Source organism: Oncorhynchus kisutch, linkage group LG17 (assembly GCF_002021735.2).
Source record: "Oncorhynchus kisutch isolate 150728-3 linkage group LG17, Okis_V2, whole genome shotgun sequence".
NCBI lineage: Eukaryota > Metazoa > Chordata > Actinopteri > Salmoniformes > Salmonidae > Oncorhynchus > Oncorhynchus kisutch.
In genome coordinates this window covers 11,559,852-11,587,018 of record NC_034190.2, presented here as the reverse complement: position 1 = coordinate 11,587,018, position 27,167 = coordinate 11,559,852, and the positions used below count along the sequence as shown (strand labels likewise).

The window sequence follows — 27,167 nt, the reverse complement described above, 5'->3', positions numbered from 1 at the left end:
GACAACCACTGATCACAGTTAGTGCATTCACCTTAAGATAGCTGGGTGAGACAACCACTGATCACAGTTAGTGCATTCATCTTAAGATAGCTGGGTGAGACAACCACTGATCACAGTTAGTGCATTCATCTTAAGATAGCTGGGTGGAGACAACCACTGATCACAGTTAGTGCATTCACCTTAAGATAGCTGGGTGAGACAACCACTGATCACAGTTAGTGCATTCATCTTAAGATAGCTGGGTGGAGACAACCACTGATCACAGTTAGTGCATTCACCTTAAGATAGCTGGGTGAGACAACCACTGATCACAGTCATAGTAAATACACTTGGGTTTGCTTTTATTTTATTCAATGAACTGTTACCCAGTCAGTCTCTCCCAGAACCATCATATCAGTAGTATGCCGCTGACTGTTTAGTTGGGGTAAACATCTGGATTGGATTACAGTGTCACGCACACCAGTGTTTTCTCTACTAGCTCAATCTTTAGCCCGTCCCCCTCCTGGGGTTGTTCTCTGCTGGAGGAGATCCAGATCATTGTTGTTTTCATTCAGTGAAATAAGGTGGGAAGAGTGATCTTCTCCCAAGCCTTTTGATATGGAGAGAAAAGGGGATCCATTTGAAAAACAAAGCTGTAAAGGTGTGTGTCTGTGTGTGAATGTGTGAGAGAGACCCGAACTCTGACCACAAACTCATCTCGTGAGGGAAAATCAGGGATCAGCCAGCATTCTAGAACCCTTCTCTTTTCTCTGCAGAGCTAGACTCTCTGGAGAGCTAGACTGATGATATGAACTATATGATGGTTAAGGATGACAGTAGTGCTACCTATCCATGTCCAGAATAGGCCAATTACCTTCATGGAAATAATACATTGATAAAGGACACATTTTGTGGCCCTTGAAAATGTTTGTTGTGTCCAACAAGACAATTGCATAGGACTTAAGATTTTTCTAAACTGGATTTAAAGGGATCTTTAAAAGTTCTGGTATTTGAGCAGCCAGCCTCTGTGATAACAGTCCCTTCCCACCCCTTCATGATCCCTCTCCCTCCCAGAAGGCTTTCCTGTGGAAAATATTTTGGTCTGCGTCTGTTTATCCACAGCCACGGCCAGCCAGGGTTCAGAAGGAGAGCAATCATTAATGCTGCCTGTTTCATTTGGCCGCCAGATATTGTGGTGAGGATGGGTGGAAATCTCAGCCAGTGTTCATGCTGTTCTCAGAATTAGAAAGATCCTTTAGGCAGATCTGGCATCAGAACCGACGACACTGACGTGGTCTTCCTTTGTATACCTTAGCCACTGTACAATTTAGACATTCACTATCTTTATTCATGTCATTTGTGTGAAATATTCGGTTTCATATGATTATGTATTCCTGTACACAAATAAGGGTTGAGATCGTCAACTGGGGGAAAGTAAAGGAGGGAGGGAGGGAGAGAGGAAGTGGGAGAGAGAGAAGGAGGTCTGACACAGAGCAAGAGGAGTCTGCTGTGGGATCAGTCTCTGCATGAATCCGTCAGACACGTTTAAAGCCTTCCTCATCCAGCAGCAGAAACGGTTTTGTTGTCTCACTCTGCCGATGGGACCACCGCTGTCCACAGAGCTCAGAGGATGCACCTTTTCAAGTCCTGCTTTGGAAAACCGGTACAGATCATGGCTGGGAAGGGGTGGTGGTTGTTTTGGTGGCTTTCTGTGTGGATTTGTACTGCTGGTACTTGGATACCTGGAAAGATGTTTAACTCTCAACCAGGTGCTCCTGAAGCTCTGAGGATTCCTTCTGTGCAAATCTCACTGCACTGTCTGTGTTTGCATATCTTTGTGGTCAGTCAGGGTGGCATGAATATATTTTAGATTGTACTGGATGGATGATTGGTTGATTTGGTATTGTTTGTTTGTAGCAGGGAATGAGGGTTAACACAGCAAGATGAAAGAACAGATCCGTTTCAAACGGAATTGTGAGTTCTATGTTCTCATGGAATTAAACACTAGTGAGAAATCGGCAGTCATTTCATCTTATGTTGTAAGAAACAGACTCTATAGTATTCTATTTCAAGACTACTGTAACAATGGTTTTAGTGATAAATGAGGTTTTAATCTTTGAGGTTGTGGTTATGAGGTGGTCAGATGTAGCTAGCTAGTTCTCTGACCCTCTGCTATGTGTTCTCGTCAGAAGCCAGAATCCAGGAACTCGCGGGGCAGCATTGACAGGGAAGACTGCAGTCTCCAGGGGCCGGTGAGTTTCCCATGACCCACCGTTTGTTTAGGTTCATACCCCCAGAGGGATGGAGCAGGAAATATTGTTTTTCAATAAACCAATGTATTTATTACATTTTTCCATTTCAATCATTTTTTACAACAGACATTTTGTCTGAATTTTATAGCGCTGGCCTCAGTAATATACACATATACTACCTTAGGGATGTTCAGTCCTGGAGGTCCCAAACACGTCTGTTTTTTCTTTCTACCTGGTAGTTAATTGCACTCACCTGGTGTCCCAGGTCTGAATTAGTCCCTTGTTAGAAGGACAGAAAAGCAGAAGTGTTTCGGCCCTCCTGGACCGGTATTAAACAGCCCTGTTGTAGCTGGACACTCTCAACCAGCCCAGTCCCACTAGGCCGACATATTGGGACTATGGAGGGTGGGAACTGAACTGTGGCAACAGTTTCTCATGCCATCATCATCTCTCTCTCTCTCTGCTGCTGGATAATCTTTAAAAACAGGCGTCAGCTACAGAACACCCACAAACCAACCAGACCCATTCGCACAGTAATTACAGAACAAAACTGGGCTGAGTGGGTCTCGGCTCTGAGAAGAGGGAACATCAGAATGTAGAGGGGAGAAGAAAACACCATTGTTTGTTAAAATCAAGAGAGGATCAGGTTTTGGGGAGGAGCTGGAGAAATGTAGCTGTCTGCTCGTCTCTGAGGGTCTGAGATATGTTGTGCTGTTAGCCACAGGGTACCCACAACAATACTGAAACACACTGGGCCCATGGGAAGCCCTAATCCAGAGTGCTGTTGGAAAAGCACAGCTAGACAGACAGAAAAGTGCCAGTGTGCCTTTCTAATCATTTGTTTGTGTTTCTATGTTTCCCCTCAGACAGGAAACATATACCAACCAGTGGGACTGGGGAAATCAGGTAAGACAGTTCCTCAGCACATATGTCTCTCCACATACATGTCACTCCACATACTGGAATGGCAACATGAGTCTATCTTCTCTGTGTGTTCTGATATTCGTGTATCTTTCACTCTTTGAGACACACACACACACACACACACTAACTCTCCTCCCTCCTTCTCTCTCCCTCCTCTCAGAGCATGTGGCCCCTCCTAAGAAGCCTCCTCGTCCTGGAGCCCCCAGCCACCTGGGCAGTCTGGCCAGCCTCAACCCTTTAGAAAGCTACAACGAGGGGGTCAAGGTACAGCAACACTCACAGCACCAAGACAACACTGTCTTAATGTCTTACTCCAGGGTCACCATCACACCATCACAGCACCAAGACAACACTGTTTTAATGTCTTACTCCAGGGTCACCATCACACCATCACAGCACCAAGACAACACTGTCTTAATGTCTTACTCCAGGGTCACCATCACAGCACCAAGACAACACTGTCTTAATGTCTTACTCCGGGGTCACCATCACACCATCACAGCACCAAGACAACACTGTTTTAATGTCTTACTCCAGGGTCACCATCACACCATCACAGCACCAAGACAACACTGTCTTAATGTCTTACTCCAGGGTCATCATCACAGCAACACAGCACCAAGACAACAGTCTTAATGTCTTACTCCAGGGTCACCATCAGAGCACCAAGACAACACAGTCTTAATGTCTTACTCCAGGGTCACCATCACAGCACCAAGACAACACAGTCTTAATGTCTTACTCCAGGGTCACCATCACAGCACCAAGACAACACTGTCTTAATGTCTTACTCCAGGGTCATCATCACAGCAACACTGCACCAAGACAACAGTCTTAATGTCTTACTCCAGGGTCACCATCACAGCACCAAGACAACACAGTCTTAATGTCTTACTCCAGGGTCACCATCACAGCACCAAGACAACACAGTCTTAATGTCTTACTCCAGGGTCACCATCACAGCACCAAGACAACACTGTCTTAATGTCTTACTCCAGGGTCACCATCACAGCAACACAGCACCAAGACAACAGTCTTAATGTCTTACTCCAGGGTCACCATCACAGCTTGGTTGAGCGTGGTCCTACATTTGTTTGTGCTATTTGTATTTAGTATGGATCCCCATTAGCTGCTGCCAAGACAACAGCTACTCTTCCTGGGGTTTATTATGGATCCCCATTAGCTGCTGCCAAGGCAACAGCTAGTCTTCCTGGGGTTTATTATGGATCCCCATTAGTTCATGCCAAGGCAGCAGCTACTCTTCCTGGGGTTTATTATGGATCCCCATTAGTTCATGCCAAGGCAGCAGCTACTCTTCCTGGGGTTTATTATGAATCCCCATTAGCTGATGCCAAGGCAGCAGCTACTCTTCCTGGGGTTTATTATGAATCCCCATTAGTTCCTGTCAAGGCAGCAGCTACTCTTCCTGGGGTTTATTATGGATCCCCATTACTTCCTGCCAAGGCAGCAGCTACTCTTCCTGGGGTTTATTATGGATCCCCATTAGTTCCTGCCAAGGCAGCAGCTACTCTTCCTGGGGTTTATTATGGATCCCCATTAGTTCCTGCCAAGGCAGCAGCTACTCTTCCTGGGGTTTATTATGGAGCCCCATTAGTTCCTGCCAAGGCAGCAGCTACTCTTCCTGGGGTTTATTATGGATCCCCATTACTTCCTGCCAAGGCAGCAGCTACTCTTCCTGGGGTTTATTATGGAGCCCCATTAGTTCCTTCCAAGGCAGCAGCTACTCTTCCTGGGGTTTATTATGGATCCCCATTAGTTCCTGCCAAGGCAGCAGCTACTCTTCCTGGGGTTTATTATGGAGCCCCATTAGTTCCTGCCAAGGCAGCAGCTACTCTTCCTGGGGTTTATTATGGATCCCCATTAGTTCCTGCCAAGGCAGCAGCTACTCTTCCTGGGGTTTATTATGGATCCCCATTAGTTCCTGCCAAGGCAGCAGCTACTCTTCCTGGGGTTTATTATGGAGCCCCATTAGTTCCTGCCAAGGCAGCAGCTACTCTTCCTGGGGTTTATTATGGATCCCCATTAGTTCATGCCAAGGCAGCAGCTACTCTTCCTGGGGTTTATTATGGAGCCCCATTAGTTCCTGCCAAGGCAGCAGCTACTCTTCCTGGGGTTTATTATGGAGCCCCATTAGTTCCTGCCAAGGCAGCAGCTACTCTTCCTGGGGTCCAAACATATTAAATCATTTACATTACATATAAAACAAAAGATAAAACAGTACATCATATAACATTATTACACCACTACATATCTACAATACAAAATGTTTAATTCCACCATACAACAATATCACAATGTGTGCGTATGCATGTGTCTGTACCTTTGTGTGTGTCTCTTCAGTCCTCGCTGTTCCATAAGGTGTATTTCCATAAGGTGTATTTTTACTTGTTTTTCAATCTGATTCTACTGCTGCATCAGTTACCTGATGTGGAATAGAGTTCCATGTAGTCATGGCTCTATATAGTACTGTGTGCCTCCCATAGTCTGTTCTGGACTTGGGGACTGTTCTGGACTTGGGAAGAGACTTCTTGTGTCATGTCTTGTAGAATGGTTGTCTGAGCTGTCTGAGCTTTATGCTAGTATTTTAAACAGACAGCTCGGTACATTCAGCTTGTTAACACCTCTTACAAAAACAAGTAGTGATGAAGTCAATCTCTCTTCCACTTTGAGCCATGAGAGATTGACATGCATGTCATTAATGTTAGCTCTCTGTGTACTTTTAAGGGCCAGCCGTACTGCCCTGTTCTGAGCCAACTACAATTTTCCCAAATCCCTCTTTGTGGCACATGACCACACTACTGAACAGTAGCATGTAGGACCTGCCCTGTTGATAGTGTTGTGAAGAAGGCAGAGCAGTGCTTAATTATGGATAGATTTCTCCCCATCTTAACTACTGTTGTATCAATATGTTTTGACCATGACAGTTTACAATACAGGGTTACACCAAGCAGTTTAGTCACCTCAACTTGCTCAATTTCCACATTATTCATTACGAGATGTAGTTGAGGTTAAGAGTTTAGTGAATACCACCCTGCATACCACTGCTGGCTTGCTTCTGAAGCTAAGCAGGGTTGGTCCTGGTCAGTCCCTGGATGGGAGACCAGATGCTGCTGGAAGTGGTGTTGGAGGGCCAGTAGGAGGCGCTCTTTCCTCTCGTCTAAATAATATCCCAATGCCCCAGACCAGTAATTGGGGACACTGCCCTGTGTAGGGTGCCGTCTTTCGGAAGGGACGTTAAACGGGTGTCCTGACTCTCTGCGGTCATTAAAAGATCCCATGGTACTTATTGTAAGAGTAGGGGTGTTAACCCTGGTGTCCTGGCTAAATTCCCAATCTGGCCCTGAAACCATCACGGTCACCTAATAATCCCCAGTTTACAATTGGCTCATTCATCCCCCTCCTCTCCACTGTAACTATTCCCCAGGTTGTTGCTGTAAATGAGAATGTGTTCTCAGTTAACTTACCTGGTAAAATAACGGATAAATAAAATAAAAAAATTGTCCCAAATACAATGCTTTTAGTTTTGGAAATATTTAGGACTAACTTATTTTTTGCTACCCATTCTGAAACGAACTTCAGCTCTATGTTAAGTGTTGCAGTCATTTCAGTTGCTGTAGTAGCTGACATGTATAGTGTTGAGTCATGCACATACATAGACACACTGGCTTTACGTATCTCGTTAGTAAAGATTGAAAAAAGTAAGGGGCCTAAACAGCTACCCTGGAGCATTCCTGATTCTACCTGAGAAGTAGCCACCCTTTGCCTTGATGACAGCTTTGCACACTCTGGCAACCAGCTTCACCTGGAATGCTTTTCCAACAGTCTTGAAGGAGTTCCCACATATGCTGAGCACTTGTTGGCTGCTTTTCCTTCACTCTGCGCTCCAACTCATCCCAAACCATCTCAATTGAGGTCGGGTGATTGTGGAGGCCAGGTCATCTGATGCAGCACTCCATCACTGTCCTTCTTGGTCAAATAACCCTTACACAGCCTGGAGGTGTGTTGAGTCATTGTCCTGTTGGGAACCACACATATGGAGATCATCCGTTCACCTACTCTGGTTCTCACAAAGACAAGGCAGTTGGAACCAAAAATCTCACATTTGGACAGATTTCCACCGGTCTAATGTCCATTGCTCATGTTTCTTGGCCCAAGCAAGTCTTTTCTTATTATTGGTGTCCTTTAATAGTGGTTTCTTTGCAACAATTCGACCATGAAGGCCTGATTCACGCAGCCTCCTCTGAACAGTTGATGTTGCGATTTGTCTGTTACTTGAACTCTGAGAAGCATTTATTTGGGTTTCAATTTCTGAGGCTGGTAACTACTAAACTTATCCTCTTCCTTTCCTGTGGCGGTCCTCATGAGAGCCAGTTTCATCATAGCGATTGGTGGTTTTTGCAACTGCACTTGCAAAAATGTTGACCCCTACACAGCCAGGGTCAACCCACCACCCACCCCTACACAGCCAGGGTCAACTCACCATCCACCCCTACACAGCCAGGATCAACCCACCATCCACCCCTACACAGCCAGGGTCAACCCACCATCCACCCCTACACAGGCAGGGTCAACCCACAATCCACCCCTACACAGCCAGGGTCAACCCACCATCCACCCCTACACAGCCAGGGTCAACCCACCATCCACCCCTACACAGTCAGGGTCAACCCACCATCCACCCCTACACAGCCAGGGTCAACTCACCATCCACCCCTACACAGCCAGGATCAACCCACCATCCACCCCTACACAGTCAGGGTCAACCCACCATCCACCCCTACACAGCCAGGGTCAACTCACCATCCACCCCTACACAGCCAGGATCAACCCACCATCCACCCCTACACAGGCTCCATACAGATGCTGACAAGCCGGCCCAGAAAAAGGCCCAGGGAAAACCACACTTTCTGGGCTTTATTTTGGGCCCTAGTTCTGCAACGCCAACTACCATCCATTTAGGAAGGAGCCGGTGAAATGAAGACTGTTTTCAAAGTGTTATTTTTCTTGCAACTTTCCAGGCAGGCAGTTTGAAGGGAGACTCTGAGAGAGACCTCTCTTCTTCTAGCTCTGAGAATAAAACCCTGTTAAAGCTCTAAGGCTTTTAATACAGTGGAGGATAGAAGTGCCCAAGGAAAGTAGTGGTTCCTAACAAGATAGAACCCAGCCAAGTCCAGTCCAAAGCTCCCTTCTCACCTTCCTTTGATCTCAACAGTTAAAGCCATGTTCCAAAGGTTTTAGACTCATTTCTCACTTCCTCCAGTGAAAGCTAACATTATGAACAATACAATACCATGCAATAGAATACCATACAATACCTCCAAATACAATAGAATACCATACCATACATTACCTCCAGATACAATAGAATACCATACATTACCTCCAGATACAATGGAATACCATACCATACATTATCATACATTACCTCCAGATACAATAGAATACCATACATTACCTCCAGATACAATAGAATACCATACATTACCATACATTACCTCCAGATACAATGGAATACCATACCATACATTATCATACATTACCTCCAGATACAATACATTACCATACATTACCATACATTACCTCCAGATACAATAGTGCAGGCCTTTAGATCTTCCTGTCCAGTTAGTACTCAGGTCCTTCTCTTTCTGACTCAAAACGGAGTGAAACAGGGAGGTACTATTTTGCCCTAACATGCAAAAAGGCAGTAACTGCTCATTTGGTCGAAAATGAGTTAATGTCATGTTTGCTACATTAAATACATACTTAATCAGGTGGACAAGTATCCTGCTTCTATTGTATTGTGTTTTGGAGAAAATGGGGGTCATGTTTGCAGTAACTGTATAAAGTTACTGTGAAACCAAGGTAAATAAAAGCCCTATTTTTCCAGTTCCACACTATGAGCAGTTTCCGCCTTCTTGCTTGGTAGGGCAGTATTTTAAAATGTGTCTGCTTGTATTGTGTTGATGCATTGCATGTTGTCTTCTGTCTTCGGTTCTACAGTATTAATCCTTTCTCCCTCTTCTGTTCTGTTTCTCCTCCCTCCCTCCCTCCCTCCCTCCCTCCCTCCCTCCCTCCCTCCCTCCCTCCCTCCCTCCCTCCCTCCCTCCCTCCCTCCCTCCCTCCCTCCCTCCCTCCCTCCCTCCCTCCCTCCCTCCCTCCCTCCCTCCCTCCCTCCCTCCCTCCCTCCCTCCCTCCCTCCCTCCTGATCACACTCCCTTGTTTTGTCTCTGTGCCTCACCCTACTGTTGTGGCCCTTTAGCCCTTTTGTGTTTGTGTCAGTCACTGTCTGACCACTGGGGAGCGCTCTAATAAAACATTCTCTACCACTGTACAGGGGGAGTCATCAAACCTTCTTAGCCCAGTGAATAGTGGCATTGGCCCTTAGGCACAGATCTAAGATCAGTTTCCTCTGCCTGAATCCTAACTGTAACCATTAGAACATACAATAGATCAGTGTCTGGATGTGACTACTCCCGAGTGGCGCAGCGGCCTAATGCACTGCACCTCAGTGCTTGAGGCATCACTACAGACCCTGGTTTGATCCCGAACTCACAACCGGCCGTGATCGGGAGTCCCATAGGGCGGCGCACAATTCTCCCAACGTCATCCGGGTTAGGGGAGGGTTTGGCCGGGGTAGGCCGTCATTGTAAATAAGAATTGGTTTTTAACTAACTTGCCTAGTTAAATAAAGGTTAAATAATAGAAAATACTCTGGATGAGGCCACTTCATCGAGGTTTATGTTCTACAACCATGGAAGCTTGGCAAGAAAGCCATAACCAAAGCAAGTCATCCTAGTATTCAGTGGCAGTCATTTCAGTAAAGACTGTAATGGTTATTTTGGCAGTCATACTAACGATGTCTAATCATTTCGTGGGAGTAATAACAGATAAATGTGGGCCTTCATTGATGACTCTCTTCCCTGTGGTATGGCATGATGTATGTAGGGTTGTGTTGTCATAGTTACCATCACTAACTGTGGTCTAGTAGATTATAGTATATCATGTACAATCTGACTCACCAGTGGGTTCTGCCTCCTGTTTGGACCGTAGTGTGTGAGAGTGTATGTTTGTCTACATGTTTGTTTCGGTGTATTGGGGGTCAAATTCATCACACGTCGTTCACAACCATGTTCTGAGATTGTATGCTCTACATGACTTGTGACTCGAGCTAAAAGTAATTCTGGCAAATAATGTCATCTAATGTTCACTCTGTAACGACATGATGAATCTATAAATGACTGTCTTCAAGTGGTTACAGAAAGAAATCCCTTTTAGCTTTATACCCCCTGGTGGTTCCAGTGAAACGGACAGCTGGGAGGGCAGCTGAGAGGACAGCTGGGAGGGCAGCTGGGAGGACAGCTGAGAGGACACAACATTCAACCTCCAGCTGCGTACCCCCTCTAGCACCAGGGTCAGCGCACTCTCTAATATTGTTTTTTGCCGTCTATTGTAAGCCTGCCACATACACTATACGATACATTTATTAAACATAAGAATGAGTGTGAGTTTTTGTCCCATATGGCTCATGGGAAGTGACAAAGAGCTCTTATAGGACCAGAGCACAAATAATATTATCATAATAATCAATAATTTTGCTCTTTATTTAACCATTGTACATATAAAACCTTATTTGTTCATCGAAGATGGTGAATAACTCACCACAGGGTAATGAGAAGGGTGTGCTTGAAAGGATGCACATAACTCTGCAATGTTGGGTTGTATCGGAGAGAGTCTCACTCTTAAATCATTTTCCACACACAGTCTGTGCCTGTATTTAGTTTTCATGCTAGTGAGGCCGAGAATCCACTCTCACATAGGTACGTGGTTGCAAAGGGCATCAGTGTCTTAACAGCACAATTTGCCAAGGCAGGATACTCTGAGCGCAGCCTAATACAGAAATCTGACAGTGACTTCTGATTAAATTAAATTTTCACAGAACCGCTTGTTGCAATTTCGATGAGGCTCTCTTGTTCAGACATTGGCAAGTGGACAGGAGGCAGGGCATGAAAGGGATAACGAATCCAGTTGTTAGTGTCAACTGATTCGGGAAAGTACCTGCGTAACTGGGCACCCAACTCACTCAGGTGCTTTGCTATATTACATTTGACATTGTCCGTAAGCTTGAGTTCATTTGCACACAAAAAATCATACAATGATGGAAAGACCTGTGTGTTGTCCTTGTTAATGCAGACAGAGAAGAGGTCCAATTTCTTAATCATAGACTCAATTTTGTCCCTCACATTGAATATAGCTGCGAAGAGTTCCTGTAATCCTAGATTCAGATCATTCAGGCGAGAAAAAACATCACCCAGATAGACCAGTCGTGTGAGAGAAACTCGTCATCATGCAAGCAGTCAGACAAGTGAAAATTATGGTCAGTAAAGAAAACTTTAAGCTCTTCTCTCAATTAAAAAAAAAAACGTGTCAGTACTTTGCCCCTTGATAACCAACTTCTGTATGTTGTAAAAGCGTTACATGGTCGCTGCCCATATCATTGCATAGTGCAGAAAATACATGAGTTCAGGGGCCTTGCTTTAACAAATTTCACCATTTTTCTGGAGTCTACAACGTATTTCAAGTTGTCAGGCATTCTCTTGGCAGCAAGAGCCTCTTGGTGGATGCTGCAGTGTACCCAAGTGGCGTCGGGAGCAACTGCTGGCACGCGCGTTACCACTCCACTATGTCTCCCTGTCATGGCTTTTGCACCATCAGTACAGACACCAACACATCTTGACCACCAAAGTCCATTTGATGTCACAAAGCTGTCCAGTACTGCAGAAGAGGATGTCTTCCTTAATTGACCCCCCATAAATGTAACGGACATATACCAAGAGCTGTGCCAGGCCCGCCACGTCTGTTGACTCATCCAGCTGTAACATACATATACCAGGAGCTGTGCCAGGCCCGCCACGTCTGTTGACTCATCCAGCTGTAACGCATATAATTCACTGGCTTGTATGCGAAGCAGTAATTGTTTCAAAATATCTCCTGCCATGTCACTGATGCGTTGTGAAACAGTGTTTGATGAAGTAATTGTCTGTATAGTTTTTTTGGGCCTTTTCCCCCAGTATTGTCCCAGCCATGTCCATGGTAGCAGGAAGAATTAAGTCCTCCACTATAGTATGAGGCTTGCCTGTCCTAGCCACTCGGTAGCTCACGATATAAGACACTTCTAGCCCCTTCTTATTAATGGTATTTGTTGCTTTTATACATGTCTTACTACTCAAAAGTCGCCTTAATTCTCACTCAAAAACTCACGTGGCTTATTTTTCAAATTGGAATGTTTTGTATCTAAATATCTGTGCAAGAGTGAAGATTTCATCAGGTTGGGAGATAGTATTTTTGCACATATAACACACTGTGGCTGAGGAAAGGCACTACTCCCAATATAATTGAACCCCAAATTAATGTAATGCTCATTTTCGATGGTCCAACGTCCCTGTCTGTTGTTCAGTGCTTTCCCGGGGAAGGGGGCAGTAGCTCTTCGGCTGCATCATATTCACAACTGTCAGTGTCCATGCTAGCTGGGCTAACAACAAATGTAGAATTACTGACGCTAGCATTGGATGTGCTTGTGGAAGCAGAACAACTTGTGTCTTCAACAGGTGCAGGTGTAGTACTGCTGGTATTAGCAGTACTACCAGTAGAGCTGGTATGTGTCTATGGACGCAGGCCTTACTTTTTTTTAACCATTTATCAATTTTAGAGCAAACGGAATGAGCAGCAGCTACGTTTGTCTACATACATTCCCACGAGAGTAATGGTTAATGTGATTGGATGTTAATTATTTGACTAGGCTTCCTGTATTTGACATTGTATTGTTATTTCGCAGATTTTATTTTTGGCAGTGAAACGAGGCTACTCAGGCGAGAAAACAACCTCACCTAAATGTATAGCCCCGTTGGAAAATATAAATGGACTGTTTGAAAATGTGAAGAAAAACATTTACAATCACACATTTCATCATAATAGAAATATGATAACTAAAATGATTTCTAGGAGATAGATTCACTTCCCTCAGTATGTAGTATGTGAACCAACTCACCCCCATCTCTGTGGTGTGTAGATCCAGCCTCAGGAGATCAGCCCTCCCCCCACGGCCAACTTGGACCGTTCCAACGACAAGGTGTATGAGAACGTGACAGGCCTGGTCAAGGCTGTTATAGAGATGTCCAGTAAGATCCAGCCAGCCCCTCCAGAGGAGTACGTCCCAATGGTCAAGGTAAAGCTAGCTTCAATCAATGGCGATAAAAGACAACAATTGTTGTTGAATCATCATTATATGCTGATCAAGAGGATATTATTGTCGAGTGATACTGGTTTGTAAGCCGTTCTAGCTTTGTTCTTCTATTACAGTGATATACTGGTTCTTTTTACAGGAGGTGGGACTAGCGTTGAGAACCCTATTGGCCACAGTGGACGAGACCATACCAGTGTTACCAGCAAGCACACACAGAGAGGTGAGAAACAACTCCTCATTACAAGTCAACATATTGCTTCTGACTCTGTTGATACTCTGACTGTTGTCCTATTGTGTCTGACAACAAACTAACTGGCTTATTTCTCTTATGTGTTCTGACTGTCTTCCTCTGCAGATTGAGATGGCCCAGAAGCTGTTGAACTCTGACCTGGCCGAGCTGATTAACAAGATGAAGCTGGCCCAGCAGTACGTCCTCACCAGTCTGCAGCAGGACTACAAGAAACAGATGCTGACGGCGGCCCACGCCCTGGCCGTAGACGCCAAGAACCTGCTGGATGTCATCGACCAGGCCCGGCTCAAGATGATCCACACCCAGTCCCGGGGGTCACACTAGCCCCCTCCGACTCCTAGCTCCTTGGGCATGGAAGACCTTTGAGGGGAGGGAGAGGGATATAAGAGGGAAGGGGTCTGGTGCTGTGGAAATGGGGCTGGTTGGTTTCAGCTCCCATAGCAATCATAGACCGCACAATAAGTCACAAGTCAAGACTGCGCAGCTCGCACCTCGATCAGAGCTCCTGATACTACAGGATAGAGACAGAACTGGTCACTCGACTCAATCGTACCCTTCCACCCCCTTCCTGAAAACTGTTTAATAGGCTTCTGTTCTGTCTGTCGCTGCTCTCCAGAATGTTTGGAGGTCAGTTACATACAATCTCTTCTGTTTTATTCGATGTGTCGATTGTTTTATCCAGAGATTAATTTCAGAGTGTTTTTCTTTTAATCCAGAGATTAATTTCAGCTCACATCATCAGACGTTCTTCCAGGTGGCTGGTAATAATCACAGATCTGATCTGAATACAATTCCAACTGGAAGATTTGAACCATTTGAAGAACTACAAGCTATATTTGATTAACATTTTATTACGGAGAGATCTCAGTGGTTGGGATGTCTGTGTTAAACACTATTACCTAAGGTGTGCTACAGAATCAAAGCATATTATGACTATGTTTTGGATGCTCATCATTTGTATTTCTTTTGTCCATTCTCTGACACACGGACTCGGCACAGTGAATAATAAAATATCACAAAATGAATGATATTTCTTTTTATTAAACACAAATGTCACATGCCACTTTTTAAGTTAACTAATAGTTAATATACAAAGATATATATTTTTAAGCATTCAGCATTTCTGGGATTTAAATGTTATGAGAGGCTTATTTTTGTCATTGTAAACTTCCAGCGCATTTAAGTTCCACAGTGGAGATGAACGATCATGTGATTTAAATCATCTAATAGTTTGGCAGTTAAAACCCCTGTCCCATTGCTAGTCATTTCCTTATCAACTGAAACTGTTTTTGTATATTTAACCAAGTGTGGTGTTACACAAACCTTCTTCTGATTTTCTTGGGTTCGTATTCATTAGTGCACACCGTAGCAAAACATTTTGCAACGGAAAACAAAAACAAGCATCTCTTATTGGACAACTTCAGGTAGTCCCTCCCTGTTCCAGTACATTTTCTTGTTTGGTGCCAAATGAATATGACCATGGTTTACACGGATTCTGCCCTTCCTTTAGACCAGGGTTTCTTGACTCGGTCCTGGGGCACCCACCTGGTTGACCATTTAGGGGTTTTGCCCAGGCACTACACCGCTGATTCAAAGCTTGATGATGAGTTGACCATTCAGGTTTTTGCCCAGGCACTACACCGCTGATTCAAAGCTTGATGATGAGTTGGTTATTGGAATCAGCGGTGTAGTGCAAAAGATCTGAATGTGCACTCAGCCCCAGGACCAGCAACAATTTCTAAGATTTGAACGAGTCAATTTAAATACATTCATTAGGTCCTAATCTATGGATTTCATGACTGGGAATACAGTTATACATCTGTTGGCCACAAATAGGTTTAAAAAGGCGTGGATCAGAAAACCAGTCAGTATCTGATGTGACCACTATTTGCCTCCTGCAGCACAACACATCTCCTTCTCATAGAGTTGATCAGGCTGTTGATTATGGCTTGTGGAATGTTGTCCCCCACCTCTTCAGTGCTTGTGCGAAGTTACTGGATATTGGTGGGAACTGGAACACGCTGTTGTACACATCGATCGAAAACATCCCAAACACGCTCAATGTGTGACATGTCTGGTGAGTATGCAGGCCATGGAAGAACTGGGACATGTTCAGCTTCCAGGAATTGTGTACATATCCTTGTGACATGGGACCGTGCATTATCATGCTGAAACTTGATGTGATGGCGGTGGATGAATGGCACAACAATGGGCCTCGGGATCTTGTCACTGTATCTCAAATTGCCATTGATAAAAATGCAATTGTGTTTGTTGTCTGTAGTTTATGCCTGCCTGCCCATACCATAACCCCACTGCCATCATGGGGCTCTCTGTTCACAATGTTGACATCAGCAAACCGCTCACCCACACAACGCCATACACGCCATCTGCCCGGTACAGTTGAAACCAGGATTCATCCAAGACGAGCACACTTCTCCAACGTCCTAGTGGCCATCGAAGCTGAGTATTTGTCTGAGTTTGTGAGGCCAGTTGGATGTACTGACAAATTCTCTAAAACGAAGTTAAAAGGCGGCATATGGTAAAGAAATTAACATTCAATTCTCTGGCAACAACTCTGGTGGACATTCCTTCGGTCAGCATTCCAATTGCACACTCCCTCAAAACTTGACACATCGTTGGCATCGTGTTGTGTGACAAAACTGCACATTTTAGTTGCTTTTTGTCCACAGAACAAGTTCTACCTGTTTAATGATCATCCTTTTTAATCAGCTTTGTGATATGCCACACCTGTCAGGTGGATGGATTATTTTAGCAAAGGACAAATGCTCACTAACAGCGATGTAAATCAATTTGTACACAATATTTGAGAGAAACCTTTTGTGCGTATATCAAATTTCTGGGATCTTTTATTTCAGCTTATGGAACCAACACTATATTTTTGTTCAGTATACTTAATTGATGAATGAAGGTCACTTATTAGTAAAGAACTCCCCTCAACTGGTTGTCTCGGGTCTTATTGAAAGGAGAAAAAAAACAGGCACTCCATGGAATGAGTTTGACACCCCTGATATATAGACCGTAGACAACGTTCTCTCCCATCAGTGGTGGCCAACTCCGGTCCTCCAGTACCCCCAACAGTACATGGTTTTTGTGGCCCCGGACAAGCACACCCTATTCTATTTAACTAATCATCAAGCCCTTGATAAATTGAATCCGGTGTTTCTGTCAGGGGCTACAACAAAATGCGTGCTGTTGTGGATAGCGGAGGACCGGAGTTGGGTGCCCAATCTCCAAACCACTATTGGGTATAAATTACTCTCAGGAAGAATAACCTGTAGTTCCTTAAAATAATAACATGTGTCGTTCTTGGTCTTCAGAATGGTTTCTTGTGCTGTGAGATAGCAGGTGATTTGAATCTAAACCCATTCATTTTTTAATGAGGAATTATGCAACAAGGTCACCAGTTTGAATCCCAATGCGGCCTGTTCTCAAACAAATCATATGTAATCTGCATTCTAAATGACTGACTGTACAGATGTGAGTATATAACAGGTGCAGTGGACTAGGTATTGGGGTATAGACCAGGTCACAGGTTCTAGAGCTCTATTCAAATGGGAAGGTTATTTCAGATTGAGCCGACATACAGCATGATTGAAGTGTAAAGGAAATGCTGCAAGGATGAACTTCCGTGATGCGGATTGACTTTCTTAAAGGTGGTACGGTATTTATAGCCCTAGTCATGTGATCGAGACTATCCAAAAACCACAATGTGATTGTAGGTCAAAATCTCACCTTTGCCATCAAGACAAGACCGTACAAAAAGGTTTGAGACAATTTCAATGACAAACAGGATGTCATAATAGCAGGATTACTGATGAGAAAAACCTCTTATATTCATACTCTACTTCATTCATAATCTACTATTCTACCTATTGGAGATGATACATTGTTCACAGGTGATCACATTTAATCCAATGTCTTTATCCCATAATGTATTTCAAAGTGCACTTGTACCCAAGGAGTTTAAATGAAACCACGTTGCCATTTCTGTTTCTTTCATTTTATTATTGACAAAAAAATGGTTTAGTCGAAAAGACCGAAGCCCATGTCGTCATCAGAACCCTCCTCGGATTCTTCCTTTTTCTCCTCCTTCTTCTCCTCCTTGACTAATACAGGAAAACAAGGTATGGCATCAGTACATGTATAGTGAAATAAATATCCTTACAGTTGTCAAATTAGAACAATAATCACAAATGACTAAACAGACCTTTCTTACCAAAACGTCTGATTCATGACGTGTTCAAAAGCAGGAACTCCTGACTTACGAGCATTCAAAACAAGTTCTGACAGGGAAATCGGTTTCAACGGCCATCCAACTCGGAATTCCAATCCAGAAATTCTGGGATCTTTCTAGAGCTCTGACTTTTTGACCTAATCTTTTTTTTTATCTTGGCGTCTTAAAAGCACCGATTAGGCCAATAAATAAAAACTTATCCATTAGTGACAAACTGGCTCAATAAGAGCTATGGATAAACAGACCCTGAGTTTATGAAGCTCAAAGACAGTACAGTATGATTTAGAAACAGACATGATGATGGTGCAACCCTGGCCCTGATTCAGAGCGGCAGTGGAAACCTATGGGTGCGCGTAGTAGTTGGACAAAACTAGCATCGTAACAGATTTGGGCAATTTTCTGGGTACGATTATGATCAGAGCAACAAAAAAAAATATCAGTGATCGGTAAGTTATTTTCAGGTGCCAGCAAGCATCTCGGAGTTTCTAAACCATACTGTCCGAGTCAGTCATGTGCGTGGCTTAATAACTAGACGGGATAGTTTCCCTGTCTGTAAAGAGATGGGCGGACTGCACATTGATCCTGCTGGTCGGGCTCGGATCATTTCACATACACTTTCTCGCATGTTTTCGGTCTGATCATTTGCCTTCTATGATAAATCACACGGCGAGGACATTTGCTGTCATTGTGCATCACATCTAACAAGTGGGGCGAGGACATATCTAACAAGTGGGGCGAGGGCATCATATCTAACAAGTGGGGCGAGGGCATCATATCTAACAAGTGGGGCGAGGGCATCATATCTGACAAGTGGGGCGAGGGCATCATATCTGACAAGTGGGGCGAGGGCATCATATCTGACAAGTGGGGCGAGGGCATCATATCTGACAAGTGGGGCGAGGGCATCATATCTGACAAGTGGGACGAGGGCATCATATCTAACAAGTGGGGCGAGGGCATCATATCTAACAAGTGGGGCGAGGGCATCATATCTAACAAGTGGGGCGAGGGCATCATATCTAACAAGTGGGGCGAGGGCATCATATCTAACAAGTGGGGTGAGGGCATCATATCTAACAAGTGGGGCGAGGGCATCATATCTAACAAGTGGGGTGAGGGCATCATATCTAACAAGTGGGGCGAGGGTAAGGAAAAATACTAAACGCTAATGTGTGTCCTAACTGAATGACAGCCAATGTGTATGCCCACTGCAAGTTTAGAACAGAAAACACGCCCTCTACGCGCTGTTTCTAATCTGCAGTTTATTTGCAGCGAGGTATTTAGTTAGCATCTATTTAGGCATATTAAAATACATTTTTCCTGATCATGAGTATCATCTGATCTGACATCCAACTGTCAATTTACGATAAAAATACAACTTTATTTAACTAGGCAAGTCTGTTAAGAACAAATTCTTATTTTCAATGATGACCTTCAATTAACCCTAGTGGGTTAACTGCCTGTTCAGGGGCAGAACGACAGATTTGTACCTTGTCAGCTCGGGGATTTGAACTTGCAACCTTTCGGTTACTAGTCCAATGCTCTAACCACTAGGCTACACTGCCGCGCCGAATATGAGTATGGCCATGTCAACATGGCCATCTCCAGTCTAGCAGGTGCTCGCTAGCACCAGAGATGTTTGAAACAGAGGTCTAAATCACTGACGGTAATAAGCACTGGCTCACATGGAACCCATGTTACTGTGGCCCTGCAGGTGAAACCCTGGCCTACTGAACACAATGGCCCTCTAGGACCGTGGCCCCATGCCCCTGGTAAAGGGGGGTGAAACCCTGGTGTCCTTTAGTTACCTGGTGCGTCTGCTGCAGGGGCGGCGCCTCCAGCAGCAGCAGGGGCAGCTCCACCACCAGCACCCACGTTGCAGATCAGGCTGCCAATGTCCACGCTGGCCAGAGCCTGTAACACAAACAAGATAGGGTCAGACATGATGCTGCCTTTACACATTAATTACTACCATGTCATAGCATCATGGTTTACAGAGAGCAACTAAGTACTGTCACCATTCAACAAGGTTCACACAAAACAGTGAGATGGAAGGTTTTACACCATAGATATGAAGGAATAAATCAGAAGTTACACAGAGTATTTCTCAATGAACTCCTGCATGTGTTTAAGGTGATGGAGAAAAGGGCTTGACTCACCTTGGAGAACAGACTGGGCCAGAAAGGCTCAATAGTCACATTGGCAGCCTTGATGAGAGCCATCAACTTGTCCTCCTGCAAATGATTATATTACACATTACAGACCTCTACTGTAGAAGCATGAAGACAAAACCACTAACAGTATTTGGCTGTTGTTGGTGTTTTTTTTATTTAACCTTTATTTAACCAGGTAGGCAAGTTGAGAACAAGTTCTCATTTACAATTGTGACCTGGCCAAGATAAAGTAAAGCAGTTCGACACATACAACGACACAGTTACACATGGAGTAAAACAAACATACAGTCAATAATACAGTATAAACAAGTCTATATACGATGTGAGCAAATGAGGTAAGATAAGGGAGGTAAAGGCAAAAAAAGGCCATGGTGGCAAAGTAAATACAATATAGCAAGTAAAACACTGGAATGGTAGATTTGCAGTGGAAGAATGTGCAAAGTAGAAATAAAAATAATGGGGTGCAAAGGAGCAAAAATAAATATAGTAGGGAAAGAGGTAGTTGTTTGGGCTAAATTATAGGTAGGCTATGTACAGGTTCAGTGATCTGTGAGCTGCTCTGACAGTTGGTGCTTAAAGCTAGTGAGGGTTAGCCTTGGACCAGGTTAGTAAGTAGTTGGCCAATGCCAAGAAGGGGGGGAACCCACTGTATGAGTAAGCCAACTTATTGGCTGCTTTGATCGCATTCACCAGTTTACTAGGCTGGGAAGAATGTTTCAAATAGTTCCATTTGGCTAGCAATTTTCCATAGATCTGACCATGGCGCCAGGGTTAACTAGCAGGCTATCGTAGCGATGCATACAGCATCGACACATTGCTGGCTACACAGACTAGAAGATACACATGTCTGTGGCGGTAACTAACGTTAGAGAACTGATAGCATGTTAGTTAGCTAGTGACATTGACTGCTAATTAGCTGTCATTTTGGACAGCTAAGGCGATAATATAGTTGGCGTTGCTACAATCCCTTCATATTTATTCAGACTCAGCTACACACTACCCCGGAAGTAGACAAGAACCAGCGTACCAAGTAAGGCTGGTTAGCGACACAAGAGGCCGGCCAAGGCACCATTTTAAGCGGGACTTACTGTGACGGTGACTTCATCGTCGTGGAGGATGAGGGCAGAGTAAATACAAGCGAGCTCAGATACAGATGCCATCTTTCTGCGTAGGTTTTAGAGTTTTGGGGTCGGATGCCTAAATTTAGTGGTGCTAGTCGCCGGATTCTGGGCCTTAGCTTCAAGAGAAGAACCAAGCACCTTAGGCACGTTTACTTCCAACTTGGATTTTAGCGGAAAGAGAATGAGAAAGGGCGGGACAAGGGTATATATACTAAACAACGTCACTTCTATGGGAGGAGTCAATGCAAATGACTACCGACTAAAACTTATTTGGATGACTTGAAGAATGAACAAATAAGACCACAAAGCAATTTTTTTAAAATTAAACCACAGATGTATCTTCGTTTTACTCTTCACATAGGATCAAACTCATTCACATAGGATCAAACCCATTCACATAGGATCAAACCCATTCACATAGGATCAAACCCATTCACATAGGATCAAACCCATTCAGGTGTATATAGCCTCATTACTGTTATTTTATTGTGTTACTTTTTTCTTACTTTAGTTTTTTTTATTGTTGATTTTTTTTTTTGCATTTTTGGTTAAGGCCATCATCACCACTACTTTAAAAACTGGTGGATGGAGACACGTCAAACTAATGATCGGTGTGTTTTTATGATGAAATTATTGCATCTTAGTTTTTGCCAGAACATATTTGTACACATTTCAGTCTTGCCTTTTGACAACGATACTAGGCCTACTGCCTTTCTTCAGACGATACTAGGCCTACTGCCTTTCTTCAGACGATACTAGGCCTACTGCCTTTCTTCAGACGATACTAGGCCTACTGCCTTTCTTCAGACGATACTAGGCCTACTGCCTTTCTTCAGCATAGAACTTGACAGCCATAGAGGTTAACAGCCAGCAGAGATTAACACATATTTATTTCAGTTGTTCATATTCATTCATTTCGAAAACTTGATTCAGAGACACAGTAAACAGCACAGATAGGAAAACGTTGTATTTTTTTCCTATCCGACATAGATCCTGAGGATGAGCAACAAGAACAAACAAAAAAACCCAGCAAAGATGAACCCACATATTGATTTCAGTTGTTCATTCATTCATTTCAAAAACTTCACAGAGTTTCACAGAGACAAAACCAGGCCAGATAAGACAAGCTGAGCAACATGAAGTTGAGTCCAGAGACTGATGAACCGTTGACGTTACAGAGGTCAGTCTGACAGCAGCTGACCTGGATCCCCCATAAGGCTCCTAGAATGGGGTTGGTGGAGGCGGCTGTTCTACATGTCAAGCTGGTGGTGCAGGCCTTAGAAATGTACTGGATCCCCACTGGTGACAGACAGTGGAAGATAGATGAACTGGTTAAGATGAACTGGTTAAAGGGCTGGCAAATTGATTGATTGAGTCTATAACTGATAAGAGAAACAGTGAGGTATAATTAATTTTATATACTGACATGACAGAATTATTGACAATATTTATTTCAGTTTTCACTAACCTACATAGGCAAAGTGACTGGTACCCCTGTCCAAAACCCTACCTACAAAGAGATGTATTAATGTATCTATTAATTTACAGAGTATCTGTGCTCTTACAGTTTTGGGAGACGGCGGTCATGCAGGTGTCACTTGAGACCAAGCAGTTCTCTATGTTCTGGTTGCATTGAGCATTGCTGATTGTGTAATCACAGGCATAACACCACAGTGCCTCCACTGAAACACCATAATGAAATATACAGTATACGTGTAAAACATCACTGAAATTCTTTAGATATTGTCAGAACACACAATTCGAACTACACAGAAATCCAGTAATTAGATTACAGTGAAAGTCACAATACACATGATTTAGGTAATATACCATGATGATAGATAATTAATTCCAAAATACATACCTGCAACGTTCCCAAACCAAATGGGCATCAGTAACACAAGAATGGTCTTCATGACTGATAATGTGAGTTCTGACAATTTTATCTTGCTGTAATAAAGTTGTCTCGTCTCTGCTGGGGGTTTAAATAGCCAGGTGTGTTTGTGAAAGTCTACAGATTGTTACCAAGCAGAATCCACAACAATATTCAGAACCATTGTGTAGCATGAAAGATTTGTGATATCTTGTTTCATTTACTCCCTATAATTACTGTATACCACAGTTACCAACAACAACAAAAATACTCAAACATTGGAGGCTGCTGAGGGGAGAACGGCTCATAATAATGTCTGGAACGGAGGGGAAACAGAACAGCACCAAACACATGGATCCCATTCCACTCTATCCACTACCATGAGACCAGCCTCCTGTGTAAAGATTAGTGGATGTAGAGTGGCTTCAGTCAAACTGGATGTCTCACCTTGGGTTATATGAGTCTGAAAATAAACAAATTAGCTCATTAAATTAGATAACCAAGTGGTTTCACTCATGGTTGTAAACATCCGGTTTGTGGGGGACTGATTTGTGGGGATGGTAATTAGGTAGGGGTGTGTTCTCTTGAGGCTGTGTGCTTTAGTTATGTTAATTAAGACTATACATTAGAGTGCATTAGGTTTGTGTGGGTGTTGTCTGTGATTGATGTCTTTTTAGATCATATGATGTAATGTTGGGTAGAACCTGACCCAGGAGTCATGACTTATATCAGATCTGTGATTAGGGACTGATTCCAATAGAATGGTATTTGTACTTAAAATATTATTTTACATATTAACATATGTAACATATGGGTATTAGATTATATTTGTAATCTCATTGAAGATCTTTAGCACATAATTGTGCACATAATTCACATAATTCTATCCACTGATACTGCAGACACAGTTTCCAGGTGATGATGGACCATGTCTGTTGTTCAGAGACATATGTCATCACATACACATTCAATCACATTGTGGCCAGTTAGGCTGGGATTCTGTACAGCACTTTGAGATATCAGCTAATGTAAGAAGGGCTATATAAATACATTTGATTTGAGTTAAGCTTATAGTAAGAACTCAGTCCTGACAGTGATCAACTGACAAGTTCTAATCCCACATAGCTCTCTATTCACCTACAAGTGGATAAATCACTTACTCTAACAGATGTTTGGTGAAAAGTTAGACAGTAATCAGTGTAGAGAAATTTGGTGTACTTTTTTTTTAACAGTCTTTTCACTTGCGGGATATAATAGATCACCCCCAGAATACTTTGCAAGGGTGAAATCTGCATAAACATTGTTGATTGGCTGTTTTTTAGTATTTTAAATGTTTTATTAAAAGGAAACAACGCATTGTTTATATTTACAACGACAGGGGGTGCACCGTTCCTGGAGGTACTGCAATACCAGGTCGATGCGTGGAGTGGACGGAGCAAGCCCCTATTCCATCTCCCTGTTCCAAAAATCTATTTAATATATGGTCCCCAGATAGGGGACGGATCAGATATTAAACTGATGAGAACAGATTTTTTATTTTGGAAAAGTTTTATTACATTTCCTTTAAAAACAGCTCATATATATTTTTGTACATCATTTTATACCAATAAAAACGGCATAAAAGCATCAAACACAGCATTTGGATATTACATTTAAATTAGTTAAAAAGTACATGTTGTTAAAAAACATCCAATCTGTAAAAGCCATTTAAAATGTGTACAAATTATTTAACAAAAGTAAAACATTTTTAAGACATGAAAACATGTTAAAAGTCACTTTGTTAAAAAGCGGTCTTCTGCCCTTTATACAGGAACGGGGTCCTTATCAAACTCGCCTTCTCCTGCTCTTCCGAATCAATAACAGTCTTGTCCTTCGGGGCCCAGAGGAGATCGCTCCCCTAGGTGCATCACCCTAGGCACCGCAGCGCTGTCAGGCCGTGGCCGCCGGGACCTTGGGTGTTGCGGGGGACCTTCCTCTGGGGTCGAGGCTCCCTTTCCTCTGTACCACCCAGGGCTTCTGTGGCTACCATGGCCACTGCCTGGGGGTGGACTCTACTCGTTTTGCTACCAGCAGGTTGCAGGAGGACCACAGTGCATCCTTCAGACACGTGAGGGTGGGCCTGAGCTTGGTGAAGGCCTTTGGTGGAATAGGCCTTCAGCCCACCCCATACAGCACGAGCTGGGGCGTTAGGTCCTCCCCTGCTTGCAGACACGGAAAGATCAGGGGGCCTGCTTCCTTCCACAGGTCCCTGGTGGCTCTGCACTCCCAGAGCAAGTGCCCCACCGACTCATCTTGGCCACAGCCTGGTCGGGGGCACGTGGGTGTCCTTGCCATGCCCCGGGAGTGCATAATGGCCCTGATTGGGAGGATCTCGTGGGCAACCATCCAGGACAGGACAGTTCAGCAGAGCAGGATGGGCCACGTTGCGCCAAACCGTTATGGGCTCGCCTATAGCAAGCCTGCGCACTGGACACACTGGTTCCTGCTCCTGCACAAGAGAGAGAAGAGAGCTGTGTTTAGTTAACACGGCCTCTTTTTCCAGTTTAAAATGTTTTAAAAACTTTTGGAGCTGGACGTAGTGTGTGGGGAGCAGGAAGGAGACTGGGGCTCGCAGGTCGACTGGGATCAGACTCAGAGTCCTGAGGTAAGATCCCAGCCAGAACCGTGCAAGGGCCTGAGTCTTGTTATTGACCGGGGAGGTGGCAAGAGTGAGATGTAACGCTGTGTAGCGGCTGCCCAGGTCAGGCAAGCCTTTACCCTCCTTGGACCTGGGCCTCTTGACCACCTCCCTCCTCAGCCTCTCCCATTTGCCTCCCCACAGGAAGTAAAACAGCATCCGTTCCAGAGCTAAAAGACTTGTTCGTGGGGGGATAAAAACAGAACTGATTAATAACAGCACAGGTAAAATCACAGCTTTAATGATTTAAACCTTGCCCTCGTAAGTCAGCTATCGAAAACCCTGTCTCTGTCGTACAGTCCCCAGGATCCCACCCCAGTTGTCGCTTCCTCCTCTCTCCCGGTCAGACTTTACCCCCAGTACCCTTATGTCAGTCATTTTAACTGTCAGTGGTAGTCTGGTCAAGTCTGGGTCTGCCCACTTATCCTCATGGACATGAGTGGGTAAGTTAGGTAGAAATTAGTGTAGGGGAGGTCATACTAGCTTCACATAGAATTGATTAATGATGTAACCTTAAAAGGTCAAATGAATATAAGGGTATGTGTACACACAAATACCAGTAAGTATTATCAACATTTTACATTCAAAATATTATTAGATAAGATTTTCAAGATCACAAAGGATCTCTTACACACAATTATATATACCTATGCTGCATCCATCAGTAATACTAGTTTTCTGTAGCTTGGTGGTAGTTGAACTAAATTCAAATCTTGTTAGTGTTTTCAGTAGCGGTGTAGCTAGCTACTGGAACTACACACAACTTTTTTTGTTGTTGCAAAAATAACATTTAAAATGTGTGAAGTAGGAAAGAATTTCCTTTCTCTTCGTTATCAGAGCTGCCTAATTTACACTGGACTCCAGAGAGATCTGTTCTTGCAATGTGTTAGTCTATGATGTTTCAGATTTAGATATGATAATTGATCAGTTTGTGATGTAGTAACTTTATTTAAGTTAAATATATATATTTTAAAGTTTATCTTTAATGTAGCTTAACTTCTTCCAGCATGAAGTAACCGGTAGTTTGGGCAACTATATTTTAGTAGTTTAGTTTCCCTGAAAACTGACATGACGATCTCGTATACTTTCTCAAAGGCTCTTAATTTAGCGTACTTAATTGTCTGCTAATAGTTAATGGGCTCCTCATTGTATTCAAACTGGTTCTGTATGTTTATGCCCCAGAGCATTCACACATACCCCACTGGGCAATCAACAAGTAGTTCTCTGAATTTCCCAGAGCCTTGGAAGCTACCAGAAAAGAAGCTACACAGATACAATGTTATATATGAAACTGTTATTTTTAAAACTGATACATACACATCGTATCAAAAAATGTAACATATCGATATAGATTTTCCATATCCATCCATCCCCATCCCTAGTCAATTTAAATCTTCACAC

General features: G+C 43.6%; 3 protein-coding genes and 1 pseudogene across 20 annotated transcripts in view; 1 reads left to right on the top strand and 3 right to left on the bottom strand.

Moving 5' to 3' along the window:
• LOC109908430 (focal adhesion kinase 1-like) overlaps window positions 1-14,691 on the top strand; it is a 241,193-nt gene extending 226,502 nt beyond the window's left edge. For 13 of the 18 annotated variants that reach the window (XM_031795110.1, XM_031795109.1, XM_031795111.1 and 10 more), the window contains 6 exons: window positions 2,169-2,231; window positions 3,098-3,137; window positions 3,316-3,419; window positions 13,243-13,398; window positions 13,556-13,636; window positions 13,772-14,691. In XM_031795110.1, the coding sequence (XP_031650970.1) occupies window positions 2,169-2,231; window positions 3,098-3,137; window positions 3,316-3,419; window positions 13,243-13,398; window positions 13,556-13,636; window positions 13,772-13,990 (663 nt within the window). In that variant the 3' untranslated portion in view covers window positions 13,991-14,691. The remainder of the gene's footprint in view (window positions 1-2,168; window positions 2,232-3,097; window positions 3,138-3,315; window positions 3,420-13,242; window positions 13,399-13,555; window positions 13,637-13,771) is intronic. The other 5 variants (XM_031795112.1, XM_031795098.1, XM_031795104.1 and 2 more) reach the window with 1 other exon arrangement.
• A 2,977-nt stretch (window positions 14,692-17,668) lies between these two features.
• LOC109907171 (60S acidic ribosomal protein P1-like) lies at window positions 17,669-21,412 on the bottom strand. Its single transcript, XM_020504979.2, has 4 exons — window positions 21,184-21,412; window positions 20,081-20,155; window positions 19,730-19,835; window positions 17,669-17,793 (listed from the first exon to the last, which is right to left on the bottom strand). The coding sequence occupies exons 1-4, from the start codon at window positions 21,253-21,255 to the stop codon at window positions 17,711-17,713; spliced, it is 336 nt and encodes a 111-aa protein (XP_020360568.1). The 5' UTR covers window positions 21,256-21,412; the 3' UTR covers window positions 17,669-17,710.
• A 675-nt stretch (window positions 21,413-22,087) lies between these two features.
• Window positions 22,088-23,213, bottom strand: LOC116354514 (prostate stem cell antigen-like). The gene is made up of 3 exons (XM_031795115.1): window positions 23,081-23,213; window positions 22,782-22,898; window positions 22,088-22,515 (listed from the first exon to the last, which is right to left on the bottom strand). Exons 1-3 carry the CDS (start codon window positions 23,130-23,132, stop codon window positions 22,301-22,303), a joined length of 384 nt encoding a protein of 127 aa, XP_031650975.1. The 5' UTR covers window positions 23,133-23,213; the 3' UTR covers window positions 22,088-22,300.
• A 1,252-nt stretch (window positions 23,214-24,465) lies between these two features.
• On the bottom strand, window positions 24,466-24,640 carry LOC116354523 (uncharacterized; annotated as a pseudogene).
• Between the last annotated feature and the right edge of the window lie 2,527 nt (window positions 24,641-27,167).

Excerpts from the sequence above, each read along its gene's own strand:
- LOC109907171 (XM_020504979.2), bottom strand. The coding sequence starts at position 21,255 with ATGGCATCTGTATCTGAGCTCGCTTGTATTTACTCTGCCCTCATCCTC. Across the intron at positions 19,836-20,080 it reads GGCCCAGTCTGTTCTCCAAG|GCTCTGGCCAGCGTGGACAT; the intron begins GTGAGTCAAGCC and ends TTTGTGTTACAG. Across the intron at positions 17,794-19,729 it reads CCCTGCAGCAGACGCACCAG|TCAAGGAGGAGAAGAAGGAG; the intron begins GTAACTAAAGGA and ends TTCCTGTATTAG.
- LOC116354514 (XM_031795115.1), bottom strand. The coding sequence starts at position 23,132 with ATGAAGACCATTCTTGTGTTACTGATGCCCATTTGGTTTGGGAACGTT. Across the intron at positions 22,899-23,080 it reads TTGGTTTGGGAACGTTGCAG|TGGAGGCACTGTGGTGTTAT; the intron begins GTATGTATTTTG and ends ATGGTGTTTCAG. Across the intron at positions 22,516-22,781 it reads GACCGCCGTCTCCCAAAACT|TGGGGATCCAGTACATTTCT; the intron begins GTAAGAGCACAG and ends GTCTGTCACCAG.